The sequence below is a fragment of the Muntiacus reevesi genome, chromosome 13 (assembly GCF_963930625.1).
Source record: "Muntiacus reevesi chromosome 13, mMunRee1.1, whole genome shotgun sequence".
NCBI lineage: Eukaryota > Metazoa > Chordata > Mammalia > Artiodactyla > Cervidae > Muntiacus > Muntiacus reevesi.
Genome location: NC_089261.1, coordinates 7,500,152 through 7,520,955, shown reverse-complemented (window position 1 = coordinate 7,520,955; position 20,804 = coordinate 7,500,152). Strand labels below are relative to the sequence as shown.

The 20,804-nt window shown below is 45.4% G+C and overlaps 2 protein-coding genes across 9 annotated transcripts in view; one reads left to right on the top strand and one right to left on the bottom strand.

The window, feature by feature from the left end:
• Nucleotides 1-2,417, bottom strand: part of HPS4 (HPS4 biogenesis of lysosomal organelles complex 3 subunit 2) — a 25,132-nt gene extending 22,715 nt beyond the window's left edge. For 2 of the 5 annotated variants that reach the window (XM_065904590.1, XM_065904594.1), the window contains exons 1-2: nucleotides 2,287-2,372; nucleotides 336-859 (exon numbers count right to left, since the gene is read on the bottom strand). In XM_065904590.1, the coding sequence (XP_065760662.1) occupies nucleotides 336-376 (41 nt within the window). In that variant the 5' untranslated portion in view covers nucleotides 377-859; nucleotides 2,287-2,372. Of the gene's footprint in view, nucleotides 1-335; nucleotides 860-1,346; nucleotides 2,067-2,286 lie in introns of all 5 variants that reach the window. The other 3 variants (XM_065904592.1, XM_065904591.1, XM_065904593.1) reach the window with 3 other exon arrangements.
• Nucleotides 2,376-20,804, top strand: part of SRRD (SRR1 domain containing) — a 22,122-nt gene continuing 3,693 nt past the window's right edge. For all 4 annotated transcript variants that reach the window (XM_065904598.1, XM_065904597.1, XM_065904596.1 and 1 more), the window contains exon 1: nucleotides 2,376-2,583. In XM_065904598.1, coding sequence (XP_065760670.1) covers nucleotides 2,411-2,583 — 173 coding nt within the window. In that variant the 5' untranslated portion in view covers nucleotides 2,376-2,410. The remainder of the gene's footprint in view (nucleotides 2,584-20,804) is intronic.

Below are 20,804 nucleotides of genomic sequence, written 5' to 3'. Positions count from 1 at the left end.
CTTCTTCCCGTGGTGAAATTCCACATGGCCACCTCTGCTTGTCTCTCAAAAGCGAGGATGTGATTGCCTGTGGGTACCGTCACGGCCCAGCTGCAGAATCCAGCCACAGCTATCCTCTCTGCAATCTACCAGCAGTGCTAGATTCTGCAAGAGGCCTGCGTTGTCACAACACACCAGCCTCAGAGAGAAATGGCTCTTGACTAGTGGCTCTGAGGAAAATGGCTCCCCCCCCACTTAATTAAATCTAGACAATCCAGTTGGGGATTTTCAGTTCACCCAAAACATCTGTCCAGCAGCCTGGCAGGAACTAAACCCCCGCCGGCCCTGCTACTCACCAGGAGGCCAACTGGCTCTCTGTGGAGGTGGAGGCCGCCATTTATTCTCCACCGGCCCTCATTCTCTTCATTTGGGTTTTCTTTTCCAGTCTGGCTTTGTTCTCCCCAGCAGTGGCAATTCCTCCGGGTCCCCAGTCTGCTGAATCTGGATGTGGGGCGTCTAGGTGTCTTCAGACGCCAGCAGTCACTTGTCTAGTTTTCATTCAGCATGAAAGTGCTGCTTCCCTTCCCCGCAGACCCTTCGGTCCCATCAGTACCTCCAGTCTCTCAGAAAGAATAAAATAAAGCAAGACGATTGTTCCAGAAAGTCAAATCCACCAATCTGGTTCCATGAGCATCAACTCTCTGGCCCTCCGTGGAATGAACCCTTCAAAGAGCTCCTCACCAGGGATGCCCCTGGACAGGTGAGATGCATGCTGAAGGCGGTGCTCTGAAGCAGTGTTTAGCTTGTCTTCTTCAAAGCCATTCTGAAAGCTTCTTTTTTAAAGTTTGAAGCTTCCTGTTCAAAGATCAGTCCCTTGGCCCTAAAATAAACACAAGGCATAGATTATTTCAGAATCCCATGAGTGAGCATGTGACCCAGCAGAGCCAAGCAAATAGTATGCTTCAAAAGAGCTTTCCAGAAAGTTGAAGTGTGTTTCAAGATCCAAAAGAGAGGGGAGCAAAACCTCAGAGTAAGTCCAACAGTTAACTTGTAAAAGTGATGTCACACACAAGATAAAATTAAATAACCGGTGTGAAAAAGCTTTGGGTGTTGAGCACAGCGATACAAATGAAGCAGCTGTAGTAATAATGGAACTCAAATTAAGGAACTGTCACCTCGACAGCCCCAAAAGTAATCTAAACAAAAGTAATCTAAATGCCCAGAGCTGGACGTGTTTCCAGAAGACAGAGAATTTAACAAGTGACATTCAAGCTCCCACAAGAAGAGAGAAAACTCATGAAATTTCAAACTCAGAAAGGATGCGGGCATCACTTTAATCCTCTCTTGTAATCTCCTTCAGTAACTACCTTGACTGTCTGGCTTCCTCCCTCCAGAGACAGGACACAGTGTTAATTTATCCTTCCACCAAGCTGAAACTGGCCTTCAGGTAAATGCCACACTCTCCAGGAAAAGAAAACAAGGTCTGATACTTTGGTCACTTCAAATCTGTGTTACCAACTGTCACCTTCTCCAAGCTCAGTGTCCCCAGGGACATGGTTTCAAATGCTTGCTCACCATCTGCCATCCTCCTGGGAACACAAGGGAGTTTTGTTTTTTCAAGTTCCTTTGGTAGAAGTCCCTAGAGAGGACACCACTGCGTCTTTGGTGGCCTGTAAAACCTCTGTCTTTTCTCAGCTTTTGATATCTTGGGGTGGGCCTCACTAGGATCATACTCATGGCATCTGCGAAGTATATTCAGATGCCTCTGGAGGCGGTATCTAAGCCCCCTGGGGCCAAAGACTGCAGCCTGAAACCCCCCCCACCCCTTGTTCCCAGAGGACTGGGCCGTCCTCTGCCAAGGTCCACTCGCTTATCTGAAAGGTCCAGAAGGAGCCGGTAATGGTCCAAGGGTAAGGCAACTGTAGGGATGCGGCCACAAAAGTCCCTGGAGGTGGGGCGGGGCGGCGATGAAGTGTGGCCTCAGGGTCTGCAGAGCGGGCAAAGGGGCGCTACCGACCGCGATGGGCCGGGAAGCGATGGCTAACCGCAGGTGGCAGGGAGCCGTGTCTGGCCTCAGCTTCAGGGAGCTGGCATTGGTGGGCAAAAAGGCGCAGGGGTCAATCGGGGCCCGGGTCACAGCACGGAGGGGCGCCCAGAAGGCGCTCTCCACCGTGCCCCCGCCCCCCCCCCCCCCGGTGTCCCTGCGCGGCCGAGCGCCGCCCGCCCGCCGGAGTCCCCAGGCAGCCCCGGGGTCGGTGATCGGGCTTCCGGACCCGATGGTCCCAGCAGTTCCCGCCCGGTACCTACGCGCGCTGCGGAGCGGTCCCAGGGTCACGCGCCACCTGAGCCTACCTTCCCCCCGCCTTAAGTTCGTGCAGAGCTGGCGCGCGTCGATGACGTAGGGTCGAGCGCGCCGTGACGTCGGAGGCCCATGGCGGCGGCGGCGGCGGCGGCGCGAGAATCCTGGCAGGCGGCATCTCCGCGGAGAAGGCGCTCGGCGGCTCGGCGTCCGAAGCGGAGGGGGGCTGCGGCGGCCGCCGGGACCCCGGGAGCCGAGCCCGAGGTGGAGGGCGGAGCCGTGCTTCGTCGCATCCAGGAGGCCAAGTAAGGACGGACTTGGGCCTGGGTCCAAACTTGACGCCCGTGGGAGCCTCCCCGAGCCCCAGGCTCGCCGTTTGTCCCCTTTAACGCTCAGGGTTTGAGGGTTATGGGTGGAGGCAACGGAGGTAAAGAGCTCATTATTGTAATAAGCACGCAATGACGTCTCTTACGGCAGTTGCAGCTGCGTGGCCGGTGGGCGTGAAAATAGTAATAGAACCTATATAGGCTTGTTTCGAGGATTCAGTGGATTAGTGAATGGTTGCACCATTCCAAACTGTGTGTGGCGCGTGGTAAGCGCGCTGCCCGTGTTCGGTGGGAATATTATGTTAATACTGGTCATCAGTGGTTTTGCTCGCACCGGGGCCCCAGCCTGTACGCGTGATAGTCATCTTCACGTGTCTCATCCAATGATTACTTAACTGAGGAGCAGCTCTGTGCCTGACACTGGCTTAAGCGCTCTTTATGGACAATGAACATCTCAACCAGGCTTGGGTGCCGATGGGGCGCCAAGTCTCAAAGAAATATAATTTCTAGATGTGTATAGAACCAGGTTTCAAACCTTTGTCTTTGGTAACTTCAAGTTCAGTTCAGTTGCTGTATATTCATCGGGGGTTTGATTTAAGTCCTACCTGACTAGCCTAGTGGTTTTCCCCACTTTCTTTAGTTTAATCCTGAATTTTGCTGTAAGGAGCTGATGATCTGAGCTATAGTCAGCTTCTGGTCTTTTTTTTGCTCACTGTATATAGCTTCTCCATCTTCGGCTACAAAGAATGTAATCAGTCTGATTTTGATATTGACCATTTGGTGATGTCCATGTGTAAAGTCATCTCTTGTGTTGTTGAAAAAGGGTGTTAGCTATGACCAGTGCATTCTCTTGGCAGAATTCTGTTAGCCTTTGCCCTGCTTCATTTTGTACTCCAAGGCCATACTTGCCTGTTGATACTCCAGGTATCTCTTGACTTCCTATTTTTGCATTCCAGTCCCCTATAATGAATAGGACATCTTTTTTTGGTGTTGGTTCTACGAGGTCTTCTAGGTCTTCATAGAACTGATCAACTTCAACTTTTTCGGCATTGGGGTTGGATTACTGTGATACTGAATGGTTTGCCTTGGAAACAAGCTGAGATCATTCTGTCATTTTTGAAGTTGCACCCAAGTACTGCATTTCAGACTCCTGTTGACTCTGGGGGCTACTCCATTTCTTCTATGGGATTCTTGCCCACAGAGGAGGTACAGTGGTCACCTGCATTAACTTCACCCATTCCCCTCCATTTTAGTTCACTGATTCTTAAGATGTCAGTGTTTCCTCTTGCCATCTCCTGCTTGACCACGTCCAGTTTACCTTGATGCACGAACTTAACATTCCATGTTCCCATGCAGTACTGTTCTTTACAGCATCAGATTTTACTTTCATCACGAGACACATTATCAGTTGAGTGTCGTTTCCGCTTTGGCCCAGCCGCTTCATTCTTTCTGGAGCTGTTAGTAGCTGTCCTCCGCTCTTCCCTGGTAGCATATTGGACAGCTTCCAACCTGGGGGACTCGTCTGTCGGTGTCATACCTTTTTGCCTTTTTATAGTGTTTTTATGGGGATCTGGTATCTTGGGGTGTGTGTGTGTATCACAGTTCCTGTGCCCTCTGTTCCGTGATGGACACGTAGGTTGTTCCCACATCTTGGCTGTTACAGATGGTGCTGCAGTGAACGTCGGGCGTGAATGCAGTGAATGTGTATGGATTTTCAAAATAGTGTTTTCATTTTCTTCGGAAGAATACCCACAAGTGGAATTGTTGGCTCAAATGGTAGTTCTTTTTTTTTTTGATGTGGACCATTTTTAAAGTCTTCATTGAGTTTGTTACAACGTTGTTTCTGCTTTTTTTTTGGCCAAGTCACATATGGGATTTTAACTCCCCAACCAGGGAGGGAGCACACACCCCATTTGTTGGAAGGTGAAGTCTTAACCACTGGACTGCCAGGGAATCCCTCAAATGGTAGTTCTGTTTTTAAGTTTTTGATGGAGCCTCACACTGTTTCCCATAGTGGCTGCACCAGTCGACATTTCTACCAGCAGTACACCAGAGTTCTCCTTTCTCCACATCCTTACCAACACTTGTTATTTCTCTCTCTCTCTTTTTTTTTATATAGCCATTCTAACAGGTATGAGGTGGTAACTCATGGTGGTTTTGACTTGCCTACTGTTTAGTGATGTTGAGCATCTTTTCATGAACCTGTTGGCTATCTGTATGTCTTCTTTGGAAAAAATGTGTGTTCAGATCTTCTGCCCAGATTTTAATTGAATTGTTTGGGGTTTTCTTGCTGTTGCGTTGTGTGTTCTCTATATGTTTTGGATATTAACCCCTTATCAGATACATGATTTGCAGATATTGTCTCGCATTCAGTACGTTGCCTTTTCATTTTGTCCATGGTTACATTTAACATGCAGAAGCTTTTTAGTTTGACGTAGTTCCACTTGTTTATTTTTGCTTTTGTTCCTTGTACTCTTGGTGTTAGATTTAAAATATCATCACCAAAAATTTTTTAATAAATAGAAACAAAAAAGCATCACAGATACTTGTGTCAAGGAGTTTACTGCCTGTGTTTGCTTCCAGGAGTTTTATGGTTTCAGGTCTTTCTAAAAATATCCTCAGTTTTGTTTGTCTGGCTGCACTGGTTCTTAGTTGCAGCACGTGCCATCTTTTAATTTCGGCTTGTGAGATCTAGTTCCCCGACCAGGCGTCAAACCCATGCCCCCTGCATTGGGAGTGTGGAGTCTTAGCAACTAGACCACCAAGGAAGTCCTGGTCTCAAGTCTTATGTTTAAGTCTAAATCCATTTTGAGTTAAGCTTTGTGTATGGTGTAAGATAGCGGTCTAGTTTTATTACTTTTTTTTTTTTTTTTTAATGTGGCTGTCGTTTTTCTAATTGCAGTTTATTAAAGAGACTGTCTTCCAACATTCTTGGCTCCTTTGTTGTGAATTAACTGACCATAGATGGGTGGGTTTATTTCTAGGCTATGTTCTGTTCCATTGATCTATGTGTGTTTTTAAACCAAAACTATACTGTTTTAATTACTATAGCTTTGTAATAGAGTTTGAAATCAGAGGACATGATACCTCTAGCTTTGTTCTTCTTTCTCAAGATTACTTTGGCTATTTGGGGTCTTTTGTGGTTCCATACAAATTTTAGAATTGTTTGTCCTGTTTCGTTAAAAATGCCATGGGAATTTTGATAAGGATTGCATTGAATCTGTAAATTGCTTTGGGTAGTATGGACATTTTAACGTTAATTGCAATCCATGATCAGGAAATATGTTTCCATTTATTTGTGTCTTCTTCAGTTTTCTTTCTTTACTATCTTGTCTTTTTCAGTAGACAAGTCTTTCACTTCCTTGGTCACTTTTATTCTTAGGTATTTTATTCGTTTTTAGGTGTTCTTTTTGATGCAGTTGTACATGAGATTATTTCTTTTTTTTTCTGATCAGTAGTTTTTATTGAAGTATAGTTGATTTACAGTGTGTTAATTTCTGTTGTACAACAAAGTGATTCATTTATACATATATTGATATATGTTATTCTTATGTATTCTTGTTATTATGGCTTATCATAGGATATTGAATATACTTCTCTGCAGTATACAGTAGGACCTTGTTGTTTATCCATTCTCTATATAAAAGTGTATATCTGCTAACCCCAACCTCCCACTCCAGCCCTCTCCCACCCCCCTCTGCTTTGGGGGCCACCAGTCTGTTCTGTATTGTCCATGAGTCTGATTTGGATTTACAGGTGAGTTCATTTGTGTCATATTTTAGATTCCACATATAACTGATACCATATGGTCTTTGTCTTTTTTTTTTTTTATTAGTTGGAGGCTAATTACTTCACAACATTTCAGTGGGTTTTGTCATACATTGATATGAATCAGCCATGGTCTTTGTCTTTCTGACTTAAGTCACTTAGTGTGGTGATCTCTGCTTCCAGCTACGTTGCTGCAAATGGCCTCTTAGTTATGGCTGAGCAGTATTCCATTACACACACACACACACACACACACCCCTTCTTTATTCATCTGTCACACACGCGCACACACACACACACACACACACACACCTTCTTTATTCATCTGTCAATTAACGTTTAGGTTGTTTCCGTGTCTTGGCTGTTGTGAATGATGCTGCTCTGAATATAGGTTTACATGTATCTTTTTAAATTATAGCTTTGTTTGGATATATGCCCAGGAGTGGGATCGCTATATCACATGGTTATTCTGGGCTTCCTGAGGAACCTCCGTAAGTGTTTTCCACAGTGGCTGCACCAACTTATGTTCCCACCAACAGTGTAGGAGGACCCCCTTTTCTCCATGCCATTCTCCAGCATTTGATATCAGTAGACTTTTTAAAGCCATTCTGATTGATGTGAGGTGGTAGTTAGCTCATTGTAGTTTTGATTTGCACTTCTCTAATAATAAGCCATGATGAGCATCTTTTCATGTGCCTATTGACCGTCTGTATTTCTTCTTTGAAAAGAGGTCTGTTTAGGTCTTACGCCCATTTTCCAGTTGGGCTGTTTTGTTTTTTGTTGTTTTGTGAGCTCCTTATATATTTTGTAAATTAAACCCTTGTCAGTTGCATTGTTCACAGATATTTTATCCCATTCTTTATGTTGTCTTTTCATTTGTTTGTGATTTCCTTTGCTCTGCAAAAGCTTGAGTTTTTAAGTTTGATTAGATCCCATTTAGGGCTTCCCTTGTAGCTCAGCTGGTAAAGAATCTGCCTGCAATGCAGGAGACCTGGGTTTGATCCCTGGGTTGAGAAGATCCTCTGGAGAAGGGAAAGTCTACCCACTCCAGTACTCTGGCCTGGAGAATTCCATGGACTATATAGTCCATGGGGTCTCAAAGAGTCGGACATGACTTAGCGACTATCACTTTACTTCACTTGATTTATTTGTTGTTTCTATTGCCTTGAGAAATTGACCTAAGAAAACACTGGTATAACTTATGTCAGAGAATGTCTTGCCTATGATATCTTCTAGGACTTTTATGGTGCCATGTATTATATTTAAGTCTTTAATCCGTTTTGAGTTTCTTTTTGTGTATGGTGAGATGGGTGTTCCAACATCACTGATTTACATGGGGCTGTCTGGCTTTCCCCACACCACTTGCTGAAGAAGCGGTCTTTTTCCCGTTGTGTATCATTGCCCCTCTGTCAAGCATTAATTTACCATAGACGTGTGGCTTTATCTCTGGGCTGTCTATTCTGTTCATTGATCCATATGTCTGGTTTTGTGCCAGTACCACATTGTTTTGATTATCATAGCTTTGTAGCATTATCTGACGTCTGGGAGGGTTATGCCTCCAACTTTATTCTTTTCCTTCTGGATTACTTTGGCAGTTCTGGGTCTTTTATGATTCTGTTTAAATTTTCGGATTATTTGTTCTAGTTATGTAAAAAAATGTTATGGGTAACTTGATGGGGATCACATTAAATCTGTATATTACTTTGGGTAGTATGGACATTTTAATAATATTCATTTCCAATCCAACAGCATGGGGTATGAGTCATCTTGAATTTCCTTTATTAACGTTTTATAGTTCTCAGTGTATGTGTTTCACTTCCTTGATCAGGTTTACTCCAAAGTATTTCATTTTGGTGGTGGGGGGGCGAGGATGTGATTTTAAGAGGTTTTGTTTTGTTTTTTCCTTCATTCTCTTTATGATATTTGTGTAAAGAAATGCAGTGAATTTCTATATGTTAATCTTGTATCCTGCTACTGTGCTGAATTTATCAGTTCTAGTAGTCTTTGTGTGAGGTCTTTAGCATTTTCTATATATAGTGTTGTATTATCTGCATATAATGACAGTTTTATTTCTTCCTTCCCAGTTTGAATATCTTTTGTTTCTTCTCCTTGTTCGATTGCTGTGGCCAGCACTTCGAATACTATAAAAGATGAGGTGAGAGTGGGCATCCTTATCTTCTTCCCGATATTAAGGGGAACGCTTTCAGCTTTCCACCAGTTAGTATCACGTTGCCTTTGGGTTTGTCATCAGTGGGCTCCCCAGGTGGCTCTCTCGGTAGAGAATCCGCCTGCCAATGCAGAGGACCTTAGAGACGTGGGCTCAGTCCCTGGGAAGGTCCCCTGGAGGAGGCATGACAGCCCACTCCAGTGTTCTTGCCAGGAGAATCCCGTGGACAGAGGAGCCTGGTGGGCCACAGTCTACGGGATCCCAAAGACTCAGACAGGCTGAGCGACTAACACTTTCACTTGCCATAAATAGCTTTCATTGTACTGAGATGTTTCCCTCTATACCCACTTTAGCAGGAGCTTTTTAAAAAAAAAAATCATGAAGGGATATTGAATTTTGTCAAATGCTTTTTCTGCATCTAATGGATGATGATCACGTGTTTTTGTCTTTATTTTATCCCATTGATTGATTTTGCATCTGTTGAGCCATCTTTGTGAACTTGGGATGAATCTCACTTGGATGCAGTGTGTAATCTTTTAATGTGTTATTGGATTCAGTTAATATTTTGTTGAGAAATTTTGCATCTATATTCATCAAAGATATTGACCTATAATTTTCTTCTTTTTTTTTTCGTGATGTCTCTATCTGGTTTTGGTATCAGGGTGATGATGGTTTCACAGAATGTCTTTGGGAGTGTTGCTTCCTCTCCATTTTTTTTGGAAGAGGTTGGGAAGGATTGGGCTTGCCTGGTGGCTCAGCTGGTAAAGAATCTGCCTGCAGTGTGGGAGACCTGGGTTCCATCCCTGGGTTGGGAAGATCCCCTGGGGAAGGGAACGGCTACCCACTCCAGTATTCTGGCCTGGAGAGTTCCATGGACTGTATAGTCCATGGAGTTGCAAAGAGTCACAGATGACTGAGCAGCTTTCACTTTACTTTCACTTCACTTAAGGATTGGTATCAGTTCTTCTTTTCTTGTTTGGTAGAATTTACCTTTGAAGCCCTCTGGTCCTGGATTTTCTTTGTAGGGAGTTTCTAAATTACAGACTATATTTCCCTTCCGGTGATCAGATTATTTCTTCTTGATTCAGTTTTGATGGGCTGTGTGTTTTTAGAAACTTACCCATTTCTTCTAGGTTGTCAGCTTCGTTGGCACGTAATTGTTCATAGTATTCTGCTATGTATTTCTGCTGTGTCTCCTTTTTCATTCCTTGTTTTGTTGATTTGGGTCGTCACTCTCTTCATCTTGGTGAGCGTGGCTCGAGGTTTGTCAATTGTGTTTATCCTTTCAAAGAACCAGTTTTTGGTTCTTTTGGTTTATCTATGTTTTTTAATCTCTCTTGTTTATTTCCTCTCTGACATTTATTACTTTTTCTTCTTTCTGCTTTTAGGTTTTGTTTTTTCTAATTCTTTTAAGTGATAAAATAGGTTGTTTATTTGAGATTTTTCTTGTTTTTTGAGGAAGGCCTGTATTGCTGTGATCTGCTCTTAGGTTTTGTTTTTTCTAATTCTTTTAAGTGATAAATTAGGTTGTTTATTTGAGATTTTTCTTGTTTTTTGAGGAAGGCCTGTATTGCTGTGAACTTTCCTCTAAGAACTGCTTTTTCTGCATCACGTAGATTTTGTGTGGTTGTGCTTTCATTTTCATTTGTCTAAAAGTATTTTTTAATTTCCTCTTTGATTTCATTGTTGACCCATTGGTTTTTTAGTAGCTTGTTGTTTGCTGCTAAGTCACTTCAGTCGTGTCCGACTCTGTGCGACCCCACAGACGGCAGCCCACGTCCCTGGGATTCTTCAGGCAAGAACACTGGAGTGGGTTGCCATTTCCTTCGCCAATGCATGAAAGTGAAGTTGCTCAGTCGTGTCCGACTCTTAGCGACCCCATAGCCCGCAGCCTACCAGGCTTCTCCGTCCATGGGATTTTCCAGGCAAGAGTACTGGAGTGGGGTGCCATTGCCTTCTCCGAGCTTGTTGTTTAGGCCCATGTAATCATTTTGTTTTTTTCTCGTTTCTGTTTCTGTGATTAATTTCTAGTTTCATGCCATTTTGGTCAGGAAAGATGCCTGAGATAATTTCCATGTTCTTAAATTTGTTGAGGCTTGTTTTGTACCCTAGTGGTGAATCCTAGAGAATGTTCCATGTGTAGTTGGAAAGAATGTGTATTCTGGGATATTTTTTGGATGTAATGTTCTAAAAATACCAATTAAGTCTTAACCGACCCTTTTGTATCCTTTAGTATCTCTGTTACTTTATTGATTTTCTATTCAGGAGATTTGTTCATTGACGGGAGTGGGATGCTGCAGTCTCCCCCTGTTGCTGGATTTCTGTCAGTTTCGCCCTTTGTGTCCGTTAGTATTTGTTTTGTGTGTGGGCGCCCCCTTATGTTAGGTGCACTCGTGTTGGCGAGTGTAAAGTCTTCTTCTGTTGGTGCTTATATCATCAGTGTCCTTCCTTATCTTTCTGTACGTCCTTTGTTGTAAAGTCCGTTTTGTCTGATGTTAGTATTGCAGCCCCTGCATTCTTGTCACTTCCGTTTGCACGAAATATCTTTTTCTATCCCCACTTTCCATCTGTATGTGTCCTTTGCCCTAAAGTGGGTCTTCTGTGATCAGTGTATTGTAGGCTCTTGTTTGGGGGTGGTTTTTTGTTGTTGTTTTTTTTTTTTTTAATCCAGTCTGCCACTCTGTGTCTTTTAATTGCAGCATTTAGTCCATTGACATTTAAGGTAATTCTTGATAGATATGTATTTATTGCCATTTTAAATCTTGTTTTCCCTTTGATTTTATGTTTCTTCTTTGTCCCTTTTTGTTTTCTCTTTTGTGGTTTGATGATTTTCTTCTCTCTTGTTTATGTTCTCTCCTTTTTGGTTCTTGTGAATCTGTTGTACGTTTTTGATTTGTGGTTACCCTGTTTTTCAAGTATGTTAACCCCTTCCTGTATTTGCTTGTCTTAGACTGGTAGTCATATAGGCTCAAACACATTATAGAGGAGATATAATCTATTTTCTTACTCTCCTTCCCCACGTTTTATGATTTTGATTCCCTCTTTTACATCTTTATGTTCATCCTCCATTCACTGTGGTTATCACTCACAGAAAATTTTTACATTTTTTAAAAAATCTATTTACTGGCTTATTTACGTGATTTACTTTCCCATTGTGATTTCCTCTTTATTAACCTTTCCTTTACGATAGGTTTAGAATTGCTGTATTTTTTTAGTTTTTGCTTATTTAAGAAATTCTCTGTCTATTCTAAGTGATAATCTTGCTGTCCTCGGTTACAGATCTTTCCCTTTTAGGACTTTGCATCTATCGTACCACTGTAAGATAGATTTCTGGCCTGTAACATTTCTGTAGAGAAATTGTCTGATGGCCTTGTTGCAGGGGGGTGGTTCCCTTAAAATTTGTAGTTTAGTTGCTGAGTCATGTCCTAGTCTCTGCGACCCTGTGGACTGCAGCCCGCCAGGCTTCTCCGTCCATGGGATTCTCCAGGCAAGAACACTGGAGTGGGTTGCCATTTCCTTCTCCAGGGGATCTTCCTGATGCAGGGATCAAACTCGTGTCTCTTACATTGGCAGGCAGGTTCTTTATCACTGAGCCGCCAGTTTTTCTCTTGCTGCCTTTAGAATTTCTCTTTAACTTTTGCCGTTTTTTTAAATTACAGTATGTCTTGGGGCTCCCCTGGCGGCTCAGCAGTAAAGAATCTGCCTGCAGTGCAGGAAACACGGGATCGATTCCCGGGTCGGGAAGGTCCCCTGGAGGAGAAAATGGCAGCCCACTCCAGCATTCCTGCCTGGGAAACCCCATGGACAGAGGAGCCTGGCGGGCTGCAGCCCATGGGGTTGTGGAAGAGTGGACATGACTCAGCGACTAAACAACATCAAGTGTCTCGGTGTCGCTCTGTTGGGTTGATCTCTTTGGGACCCTCTGAGCTTCCTGTACCTGGGTATCTGCTTCCTTCTGTAGGTTTGGGAAGCTCTCAGCCATAATTTCTTCAAATACATTTGTGATCCCCTTTTCTCTTTCTTCCCCTTCTGAAATCCCTATTATGCATGCTTTGTATTGTTCCATAAGTCTTTTATATTGGTGTTTTTTTTCTCAATTGGCTTTTTGTGAGTGTGCACATAGCGGAAAAGGCTGCGATGGAGGGGGCCTGCCTCTGCCCGCACGCACCCCCACACGACGGCCCGGCACACCCTTAGCCGTGGGTGCACCCGACTCCGGCCGCGTCCCAGCTGTTCCCGCACAGCCTACCCCAGTCATCCCTAGGTCTGATCTCAAAGCCCACGTCCCGGCGCCCGGCCCAGCCCTGTGCCAGGGGCCCCGCGTGCCAGCGCAGGCAGTGGCACTGACCGCCCCTGTAGCCCTCCGTGCACCCTGGCACCGCAGGCTGGCTGCCGCGTTCTCCCCCGAGGCGGGGGGCTTCCCAGGGTGCGGGAATCCTTGCTTTTGCAGAGCTCCCTCCCGGGGCACAGGTCCCATCCTGAGTCCTCTCTCACTTTTCTTATCTTTTGTTCTACCCGGTTCCGTGGAGATTTGCTTGCCCTGGCCACACTCTGAAGTCTCTTCCTGCGTTCAGTAGATATTCCGAGAGAGTCGCTCAGCATGTGTTTTTGATGTATCTGTGAGAGAAGGTGAGCTTCACATCCTACTACTCCGTCATCTTGACCCTCCCCAAGACTGTTTTCTTCATTTCTGTTTCTGATGGTTCATTTTTCTGTGCTGTGCTGTCACTAAGCCGTGTCCAACTCTTTGCGACCCCAGGGACTTACCCCCCGGCCGCTCCATCCATGGGATTCCCGGGGCAAGAATACAGGAGTGGGTTGCCATGCCCTCCTCCAGGGGATCTTCCCGACCCAGGGATTGAACCCACGCCTCTTAGATCTCCTGCATTGACGGGGGGATTCTTTGTCACTAGCACCACATGGGAAGTCCCAGTTCGTTACTGGTGTATAGAAATGCAGCATGGTTTTGTGTGTTGATTTCTGTCCGCTGCAACATTATGGAATTTGTGAGTTCATTCCGACAGCTCTTTGGTGGGTCTTGTAGGGTTTCTTGTCTGTAGTACGATGTCATGTGCAGATAGTGACAATTTTACTTCTTGCTTTCCGACTTGGGTTCTTTTTCTTGCCCAACTGGTTCGGCTAAGACTCCCAGTACCTTGTTGAATAAAAGTGGTTAGCATGGGTGGGCACCCTTGTCTTGTTCCTGATTGCAGAGGAGAGACTTTCATTTCTACACTGTTGAGAATAATGTTAGCTGTGGGTTTGTCATATATGGCTTTTGTTTATTTTTTTTTTAATGTGTTTAAAGCACTTTATGGTTTTGCAGAGCATCTTCACAGACGCAGTATCGTCTGTGATCCTCACTGACCCTGTGTGGTAGGGGCTACGATGCCCGTTTTACAGGGGAGAGAGTAGAAGTGGTGAGACGCATAGGCACACTGTTTAGAATTCTACAAGGACCTTGATACTGTGAAGCCTGCGGCTATGTGTTAAGTCTTGAAGGAAAGGACAGTCGTGAAAATGTAATGTTTATTAACAGGTATTTAAAAAATAACGTGGAATCCCAAGGTTTTTCCTTTCTTTTTAATTTTTTCAATTTTTAAAATTTATGGTCTGCCTTAATGTCTCCAGCTCTACTGAAATATTTCTTTTTCTCCATGATCTATGCTGGATATTTGAAGCATAAAGTATAAAGAACTTTTTAGAATAATAAAATGTTAACACTTTTTATGATCAGAATATTACTGCTTTAATGGACAGTTAAGGAAACTGGGTTTTTGTTGTTTGCTTTTTTTAATATTTGGTTTAAATGTGTTGAACGGACTGCCCCAGCTCTACCTTCTCTCACTATAAAACTTGGAACAGATGTGCTGTACTTCGGAGAACAAGACAAGAAGGTAACTAAGCAGGCCACTTTCAGCTTGTTCAAGTTCTAAGGAATCTAGCCGTCTGGGTCTCCTCCGCGCACCCGCAGAGCCCTGCTCTTGCTCCCACGCGGCTCTGCTGGTTGGATAGTTGCCTGTTTTCCCGTCTCTGTCTTTCAGAGACAGTTCTGTAAGGCCAGGGACCGTAGTTCTCTTAACGGCTGTTAAGTCCGGTTCCAGAAGGTACACAGATGAACGCATGCTGGCTGAATGAGTGCATGAGTGGATTTTGTTTTCCGGCGTCTCTGTCTCCGGCTGAGCCTTAGTGGTCTGCCTGTCTGCTTGCTCTGAGGGTCTTGTTTTCTCAAATATTCGCTTGGCTGCACCCTTCTCTGTGTCCCGTGGGCTCTCCCGTGGCGCGCGGTCTGCGCACGGGCTCAGTAGCTGTACTGAGCGGGCTTAGCTTCCCCAAGGCACGTGGGGTCTTACTTACCCAACCAGGGATTGAACCCAAATCCTGTGCATTGCACAGCCGATTCTTAACACCTGGACCACCAGGGGAGTCCCAAGCCTAGTATTTCCGATGTACAGAATGCACGAGTAGTCACTGCCCATGGCGTTTCTCCCAGAACCCGGGGGGTTACACCAGGCTCAGGGGAACCGCAGAGGAATGGGTGGCAGAGGGCGTGGGGCTGCTCTGAGGCCTGGTAGGGGCGGCCCAGCAGGCAGCCAGCCCAGGGTGCCAGGGGCCGTGGTGGTGGCGGGATACCGGATGGGAGTAGAGGCCCAGACGGCACCAGCGACCAGGAGCGGAGGTGTGGAGCTGGGTACCGCGCGGGACCCGGGCCTTTGGGGGGGCCACAGCGGCATCTTGGAGTCAGTTGTGCAGGTGACTTGTCCGGAGGTGAAGGGCCTTCAGTGAGACGGTAGCACAGGGTGTCCCGCTTGATCCTGCCCAACCCACCCCATCTTAAAAGGGCCCTTCCTTAAAAGTCCCCTTTGGTCCTGGGAATCCTTGATTCCAGGAAAGCCAGTTGATCTTCAGTCACTTTTCGGAACTGGAGGATCTGTTGGATTTGGCATACCCCGTGGCCCACCACCTCCACGGGGACCTCTCTCTCCTTCTTCACCCGAGGGTCGGAGGACCTTGAGTTAAAGTGATGTTTTTCAGTGTCTGAGAATGTTCCCAATCTTTTAGCCTGAAATCATTAGTGATATTACTGTTTCATTTCTCCTTTTATTTCTGTTCCAAACATGCTTTTTTCAGAGGCATAATTTCTGCTGATGCATTGTACACATGCTCTTTTATTTCATCTTCTGCCACTATTTTTTTGTTGTTGTTGTTTTAATATTTATTTATTTTTGGCTGCACTGGGACTTCGTTGCTGCGGGGGCTACTCTTTAGTTGCGGTGGGCAGGCTAGCTGCCCCGCGGTGTGTTTATCTTCCCAGATCAGGGATCAAACCCGGTGTCCCCCGCATTGGCAGATGGGTTCTTAACAACTGGACCGCTCGGGAGGTCCTCCTGCCACTATGCTGATGACAGGTACCAGAACTGTAAACACCGGAGGAGAAAGGGCACTCACTGTAGCCTTGCAGGATGCCGTTTCTCTGGAAGGGCAAGGCCGGTTTTTGGAGTCAGAGGACATACAGCTGCCATTGAGCAAGCACCAGAGGTCAGAGGTAACTCTGAACAGCTCGGAGGATTCTCCTGTTGCCTGGGAGAGCTGCCCCACTTCGGGAGCGGAAGCCACGAGAGCCGCAAGCTGGTGGGAACACTTCAGGGGCCGTTCGATGAGTTGCTTCTGGCTGAGTGAGGACTAGTGTGTCGGTCCCAGAGAGACTCCCGGGGCTGCCGTCCCAGGGCAGCCCCCAGACTTCCCTGGCCTCTACCTCCAGGAACCCCACCAGGGTCTTATGGTGAAGAGGCAAGGAGAGTCACCTGGTGCCTCTGGCAGAGGGAAGAGAAAACTTTAAAATACACCCAGCGCATTATTTGTCATAACGGCTTGACTCTGTCTCCGGTGAAAACGCTGTCTGTCTGTAGCCTTGATTATGTTCTGTTCCATCTATACCTGCTCTGTTGATAGTTATGTTAGTGGAGGCTGGATTTTGTCAAATGCTCTTTCTGCATCTGTGAAGGTGGTCAGAGGATTTATCCCTCATTTTGGTAATGTGCTCTATTATTACGTTGGCTTTGCGTTCCTGGCGTAAATCCCAGTTAATCGTGGTGTATATTCCCTTTAATGTGTTGCTGAATTCGGTCTCCTAGTATTTTTGATGAGCATTTTTGTGTCTGTGTTCATCAGGGTGTTGGCCTATGATTTCCTTTCCTTACGGTATCCTTGTCTGGTTATGGTATCAGGGTTATGCTGGCCTCATAAAGTGAGTTTGGAGTGTTCCCTCCTCCTCTATTTTTGGAAGGGTTTAAGAAGGATCCCTATCACTTCTTCTTTGAATGTCTGGTAGAATTCACCAGTCAATCTAACTGGTCCTGAACTTTTTGTTTCAGGTTTTTATTACTTATTCATCCTCCTGACTAGTAATCAGTCTGTTCAGATTTTCTGTTTCTTCATGATTAAGTCTTAGAAAAATGTATTTCTAGGCATTTATCCATTTCTTCGAGCTTCCCTGGTGGCTTAGAGGGTAAAGTGTCTGCCTACAAGGCAGGAGACCTCGGCTCGATCCCTGGGTCGGGACGGTCCCGTGGAGAAGGAAATGGCAACCCACTCCAGTATTCTTGCCTGGTACTGTGGCTCAGATCATGAACTCCTTATTGCCAAATTCAGACTTAAATTGAAGAAAGTAGGGAAAACCACTAGACCATTCAGGTATGACCTAAATCAAATCCCTTATGATTATACAGTGGAAGTGAGAAATAGATTTAAGGAACTAGATCTGATAGACAGAGTGCCTGATGAACTATGGACGGAGGTTCATAGTGACATTGTACAGGAGTCAGGGATTAAGACCATCCCCATGGAAAAGAAATGCAAAAAAGCAAAATGGCTGTCTGAGGAGGCCTTACAAATAGCTGTGAAAAGAAGAGAAGTGAAAAGCAAAGGAGAAAAGGAAAGATACTCCCATCTGAATGCAGAGTTCCAAAGACTAGCGAGGAGAGATAAAAAAGCCTTCCTTAGCGATCAGTGCAAAGAAATAGAGGAAAACAACAGAATGGGAAAGACTAGAGATCTCTTCAAGAAAATTAGAGATACCAAGGGAACATTTCATGCAAAGATGGGTTTGATAAAGGACAGAAATGGTATGGACCTAACAGAAGCAGAAGATATTAAAAAGAGGTGGCAAGAATACACAGAAGAACTGTACAAAAAAGATCTTCAGGACCCAGATAATCATGATGGTGTGATCACTCACCTAGAGCCAGACATCCTGGAATGTGAAGTCAAGTGGGCCTTAGAAAGCATCACTACAAACAAAGCTAGTGGAGGTGATGGAATTCCAGTTGAGTTATTTGAAATCCTGAAAGATGATGCTGTGAAAGTGCTACACTCAATATGCCAGCAAATTGGGAAAACTCAGCAGGGGCCACAGGATTGGATAAGGTCGGTTTTCATTTCAATCCCAAAGAAAGGCAATGCCAAAGAATGCTCGAACTACCGCACAATTGCAGTCATCTCACACGCTAGTAAGTGAAAGTGAAGTTGCCCAGTCGTCTCCTACTCATAGCAACCACATGGACTGCAGCCTACAAGGCTCCTCCGTCCATGGGATTTTCCAGGCAACAATACTGGAGTGGGTTGCCATTTTCCTCTCCAGGAAGGTAATGCTCAAAATTCTCTAAGCCAGGCTTCAGCAGTACATGAACTGTGAACTTCCAGATGTTCAAGCTGGTTTTAGAAAAGGCAGAGGAACCAGAGATCAAATTGCCAACATCCGCTGAATCATAGAGAAAGCAAGAGAGTTCCAGAAAAACATCTATTTCTTCTGCTTTATTGACTATGCCAAAGCCTTTGCGTGGATCACAATAAGCTGTGGAAAATTCTGAAAGAGATGGGAATACCAGACTATCTGACCTATCTCTTGAGAAACCTGTATGCAGGTCAGGAAGCAACGATTAGAATTGGACATGGAACAACAGACTGGTTCCAAATAGGAGAGTACGTCAAGGCTGTATATTGTCACCCTGCTTATTTAACTTATATACAGAGTACGTCATGAAAAACGCTGGGCTGGAGGAAGCACAAGCTGGAATCAAGATTGCCAGGAGAAATATCAATAACCTCAGATATGCAGACGACATCACCCTTATGGCAGAAAGTGAAAAGGAACTAAAAAATCTCTTGATGAAAGTGAAGGAGGAGAGTGAAAAAGTTGGCTTAAAGCTCAACATTAAGAAAACAAAGATCATGGCACCCGGTCCCATCACTTCATGGCAAATAGATGGAGAAACAGTGTCAGACTTTATTTTGGGGGGCTTCAAAATCACTGCAGATGGTGATTGCAGCCATGAAATTAAAAGACGCTTACTCCTTGGAAGGAAAGTTATGACCAACCTGGACAGCATATTAAAAAGCAGAGACATTACTTTGCCAACAAAGATCCGTCTAGTCAAGGCTATGGTTTTTCCAGTGGTCGTGTATGAATGTGAGAGTTGGACGGTGAAGAAAGCTGAGCGCTGAAGAATTGATGCTTTTGAACTGTGGTGTTGGCGAAGACTCTTCAGAGTCCCTTGGACTGCAAGGAGATCCAACCAGTCCATCCTAAAGGAGATCAGTCCTGGGTGTTCATTGGAAGGTCTGATGTTGAAGCTGAAACTCCAATACTTTGGCCACCTCATGCAAAGAGTTGACTCATTGGAAAAGACCCTAATGCTGGGAAGGATTGAGGGCAGGAGGAGAAGGGGATGACAGAGGATGAGATGGCTGGATGGCATCACTGACTTGATGGACATGAGTTTGGGTAAACTCTGGGATTTGGTGATGGACAGGGAGGCCTGGCATGCTGCGATTCATGGGGTCGCAGTCGGACACAACTGAGCAACTGAACTGAACTGATCCATTTCTTCTGGGTCATCCAATTTGTTGGCATTTAACTGTTCATAGTAGTCTCCTATGATTCTGTATATTTCTGTGGTACCAGTTGTAATGTATCCTTTTTCATTTCTGATTTTTTAGCCTTTTTTTTTCTTGGTGAGTCTAGCTAATGGTTTGTCCATTTTGTTTATCTTTTCAAAGAACCAATTCTTACTTTTATTGATCTTCTCTGTTGTCTTTTTTAAAAATAGTTTTATTTTATTGTGTGTGTGTGTGTGTGTGTATTTGGCTGTGATGGGCCTCCTCTGCTGCTTGGGCTTTTCTCTCTTGGCGGAGAGCGGGGCTACCCTCCGGGTGTGGTGTGCAGGCCTCTAACTGCAGTGGCTCCTCCTGTGGTGGAGCACAGGCTCTTGGGCGTGCAGGCTTCAGGAGTCGAGGCACGTGGGCTCAGGACTTGCAGCTCGAGGGCCCTGGATCACAGGCTCGGTCCTGGACTTGCTCCGTGGCACGTGGGATCTTCCTGGATCAGGGATGAAACCCATGCCTCTGGCATCGGCAGGAGGATTCTTTACCACTGAGCCGCCAGGGAGGCCCTCTATTGTCTTTTAGTCTCAGTTTCCTTCACATCTGCTCATCCTTTCCTTCTACTGACTTTGTTCTTTTTTAGCTCCTTGAGGTGTAAAGTGTTTGAGACTTTTCTTGAGGTTTATCGCTGTGAACATCCCTCTTAGGATAGCTTTTGCTGCAGCCTATAAAGTCTTGCTATATCCCTGTTTGAAAGTCTATTTTATCTGATAGAAGTATAGCTCTTCCCACTCTCCTCTGGTTTACATTTGCATGGACTGTCTTTTTCTGTCCCTTCCTTTTTCACTCCGTATCCTTATGTCAGAAATGATTCTCTTAGAGGCAGCAAATGGATGGGTGCTCTCTCAGTCCATTCGGCCACTCTGTGTCCTTTGACTGGAGAATTCATTCAGTTCATTTAACTGTTGACTGTGTGTTGCTCTGGTCTGTGGAAAATAGCTGACTTTAGAGAAAGCCTCGACACTTGGTTTTGCCCCTTCCACTTTCCCCTTGGGGTTATCTGCAGCAACAATGGCCCCTGACGGAGGCCTGCTCTGTACAAGGCACCATGCTGCGTGTTCCCCATCTCACCCCTGCTGTAGCCCTGTGATGGGTGTGGTTCTCACCCGTTCTAGGGATGAGGGCACAGAAGTGCGGACAGGCTCAACCTCCAAGTTTAGCCGCTGTTTGTGGAGCTGACCCGTGTGCCAAGACCCAGACGTGTCCCCGTGAACCGGGGGCCTCCTCCGGGAAGCCCTCTCCCCGCCCTCTCTGGGCCCAGCAGCTCCGCGCTGGCCGTGTCCCCCGGGCACCCTGCTCCAGGCTGACGGGTGGACTCTGCGTC